We start from the raw sequence: 3,456 nt of genomic DNA, 5'->3' as shown, positions 1-3,456 counted from the left end.
TTTCATTTGGCCTCCATGTACAGTGCCTTCGGAAAGTATTCAGACACCCTGACTTTTTCCACATTTTGTTAGGTTACAGCCTTATTCTAAAATTGATTAGATCGCTATTTTTGTTCTCATCAATCTACACACAATACCCCATAATGACAAAGCAAAAGCAGGTTTTCAGAAATTTTTGCAAATGTATAGAAAAATAAAAAAACATCACATTTACATAAGTAATCAGACCCTTTACTCAATACTTTGTTGAAGCACCGTTGGCAGCAGTTACAGCCTCAAGTCTTCTTGGGTATGACGCTACAAGTTTGGCACACCTGTATTTGGGGAGTTTTTCCCCATTCTTCTCTGCAGATTCTCTCAAGCTCTGTCAGGTTGGATGGGGAGCGTTGCTGCACAGCTATTTTCAGGTCCCTCCAGAGATGTTAGATCGGGTTCAAGTTCGGGCTCATATAGAGATTATACTGTGTATTATCACCCAGAGACATATAGGAGATTATACTGTGTATTATCACCCAGAGACATATAGGAGATTATACTGTGTATTATCACCCAGAGACAGAGATTAGACATATAGAGATTATACTGTGTATATCACCCAGAGATTATACTGTGTATTATCACCCAGAGACATATAGGAAATGATGCTGTGTATTATCACCCAGAGACGTATAGGAGATTATACTGTGTATTATCACCCAGAGACATATTGAGATTATACAGTGTATTATCACCCAGCGACATAGACATATAGGAAATTATGCTGTGTATTATCACCCAGAGACATATAGGAAATTATGCTGTGTATTATCACCCAGAGACATATAGGAGATTATGCTGTGTATTATCACCCAGAGACAGAGATTAGACATATAGAGATTATACTGTGTATATCACCCAGAGATTATACTGTGTATTATCACCCAGAGACACATAGAGATTATACAGTGTATTATCACCCAGCGACATAGACATATAGGAAATTATGCTGTGTATTATCACCCAGAGACATATAGGAGATTATGCTGTGTATTATCACCCAGAGACGTATAGGAGATTATACTGTGTATTATCACCCAGAGACAGAGATTATACAGTGTATTATCACCCAGAGACATATAGGAAATTATGCTGTGTATTATCACCCAGAGACGTATAGGAGATTATACTGTGTATTATCACCCAGAGACACATTGAGATTATACAGTGTATTATCACCCAGCGACATAGACATTTAGGAAATTATGCTGTGTATTATCACCCAGAGACATGTAGGAGATTATGCTGTGTATTGTCACCCAGAGACATAGAGATTACACTGTGTATTATCACCCAGAGACATATAGGAGATTATACTGTGTATTATCACCCAGAGATTATACTGTGGATTATCACCCAGTGACATAGAGATTATACTGTGGATTATCACCCAGTGACATAGAGATTATACTGTGTATTATCACCCAGAGACATAGAGAGTATACTGGGTATTATCATTGACATTGGGTTCCTTTGACGAGGAAGAATGTTCCGGTAGCGACTCCCAGCAGCCCCAGAGTCAGACCCAGTCCACAGAAAACAGCAGGACCAACACTGGCACGGGGGGGCACCTCGAACTCTGTGGGAAGATGTTTCTCTCTTTAAACATGTTTTACTACAAAGATTTCAGTAAAATGTAAGTGTAACACAATGTTACACAAATATTTAATCACCCCATGTCCTGGTTAGAGGTTCATCTAGGGCCGTGTGATCCACAATACAGGTGTAGATGTCTCCCTCTTGTGGTTCAAAGGTCAGAGTGGAGAAACGGTAGAAAGTGTAATCACTGTTGGTTGCATATTGACCCACTTTAACCCCCTTGGGGACGTTCTCATCATTCTTGGTCCATTTCACTTGGACAGGCGGAGGAAAGAAATTATTGACGAAGCAGACGAGAGAATTGTTTATTCCCAGTTTCACTTCATCCTTGGCATACAATTTGATCTCAGGAGGAACTGTGGTTGAAAAATAAAAAAAATACTATTAAGGGTTCTAACTAACTAGCTATCTCCAAAAGTGGTCATTAGCTATGACTGCTGTTGGCTTGGCAGTCCATTCAGACCAGCAGCTAGCCACAAGATTCATTTGACCAGGTTCCCTTATAGTGATTGTATTGACTATCCACCACAACATACCTGAGGGTCTTACTAGCAAGAGGTGGATGGCATTTAGTTTCAAGTAGTAAAATCTGACAAGTCTTTTCCATTCATTATAATCATTAAATTATTTTAGCTGGAAAAATTTGTCGGAATACAATTTGAAATGATTTTGAAATACTCCCAAAGTCCCAAATGTTTAAACTCTGCCCACCTCGTACCAGGCAAGCTAAAGCAATTTCAAAAAGAATTTGAACCCAGGTCTAGAAAAAAAATATAAACAAAAATACTGTACCTTTAGCTTCGGGGGTTTCAAGGTTGAAGAGTTTAATGTCATTGTTAAGATCTGCTCTTCGGCTCTCTGCAACTCTGACGCAAATAGGACAATCTACATAATTTCCCCATTCTGGCAACGTTACCACGCCTTCTTTGTTGTTTAAATATACATGGAGATATTCATTATCGTCCACTACAATGGTCATGTTAAATTCCTCAGTTTCAGAACGTGTGTTTATGACATTGAATACATGTTGCTCTGTGAAGGAAGAGGGTAGAATTCATCAACATTAATTCTGTTCAAATATAACCAACCATAGTATCATTGTAATGCAACAAATAAAGCAAATGTTATATTTTAGCTTGGAAGTTGTTTTTCTTATAATAAATCTTAAAACAACAAAAATAGTTTTATCAAAACATGTTCTACACACAAGTATTTCAATTACACAGCGTAATGGTGAAGTTTTTATGACATGTATTGTGTTGGACTACATTACATTATAAATAGCTGAGGAACGTGCAACTCTGTAAGATAACAGTTGAACATTCCTCAGTTACTGTACCTTGTAAGGAACCATGTGCGATCTCAGGTTAGTGCCTCATGGCTTGCCTGTCAATCTGTTCTTACCTTGTCCTTGTGTAGAACTCAACATGAAAAGCAGAATCATAAACACAAGAGCCATCATCATACCATCAATTCACGATGACTGCTGTGTTTGAGTGTTCAATCTAAAAGGGAAATCCAACTAAATCATAACTTCCTCCTCACTCCTCTAGCTTCTCTCATATGTTGCACCAATTAAAAATCTGTATGCTGTTTCTAGGCAGACAAGTTGGTGTAAAAATTGTTTTCCACCCAGGTTTTGACTGTGGTCAAAAACCAAATTGGAATTAGAGTCAGCATATTCAACATACAGTCATTATTATTTGCCCTAAAAATACACTGCTCAAAAAAATAAAGGGAACACTTAAACAACACATCTAGATCTGAATGAAATAAATAATCTTATTAAGTACTTTTTTCTTTACATAGTTGAATGTGCTG

At 37.7% G+C, this 3,456-nt stretch overlaps 1 protein-coding gene across 1 annotated transcript; it reads right to left on the bottom strand.

Annotated features, from left to right (window-relative positions):
• Positions 1-521: 521 nt before the first annotated feature.
• LOC106564360 (H-2 class II histocompatibility antigen, A-Q alpha chain) lies at positions 522-3,186 on the bottom strand. The gene is made up of 4 exons (XM_014130418.3): positions 3,040-3,186; positions 2,428-2,667; positions 1,710-1,991; positions 522-1,615 (listed from the first exon to the last, which is right to left on the bottom strand). Exons 1-4 carry the CDS (start codon positions 3,098-3,100, stop codon positions 1,491-1,493), a joined length of 708 nt encoding a protein of 235 aa, XP_013985893.1. The 5' UTR covers positions 3,101-3,186; the 3' UTR covers positions 522-1,490.
• Between the last annotated feature and the right edge of the window lie 270 nt (positions 3,187-3,456).

The sequence above is a fragment of the Salmo salar genome, chromosome 12, assembly GCF_965601325.2.
Source record: "Salmo salar chromosome 12, fSalSal1, whole genome shotgun sequence".
NCBI classification, from domain to species: domain Eukaryota; kingdom Metazoa; phylum Chordata; class Actinopteri; order Salmoniformes; family Salmonidae; genus Salmo; species Salmo salar.
This window is presented reverse-complemented; position numbering and strand designations above follow the sequence as displayed.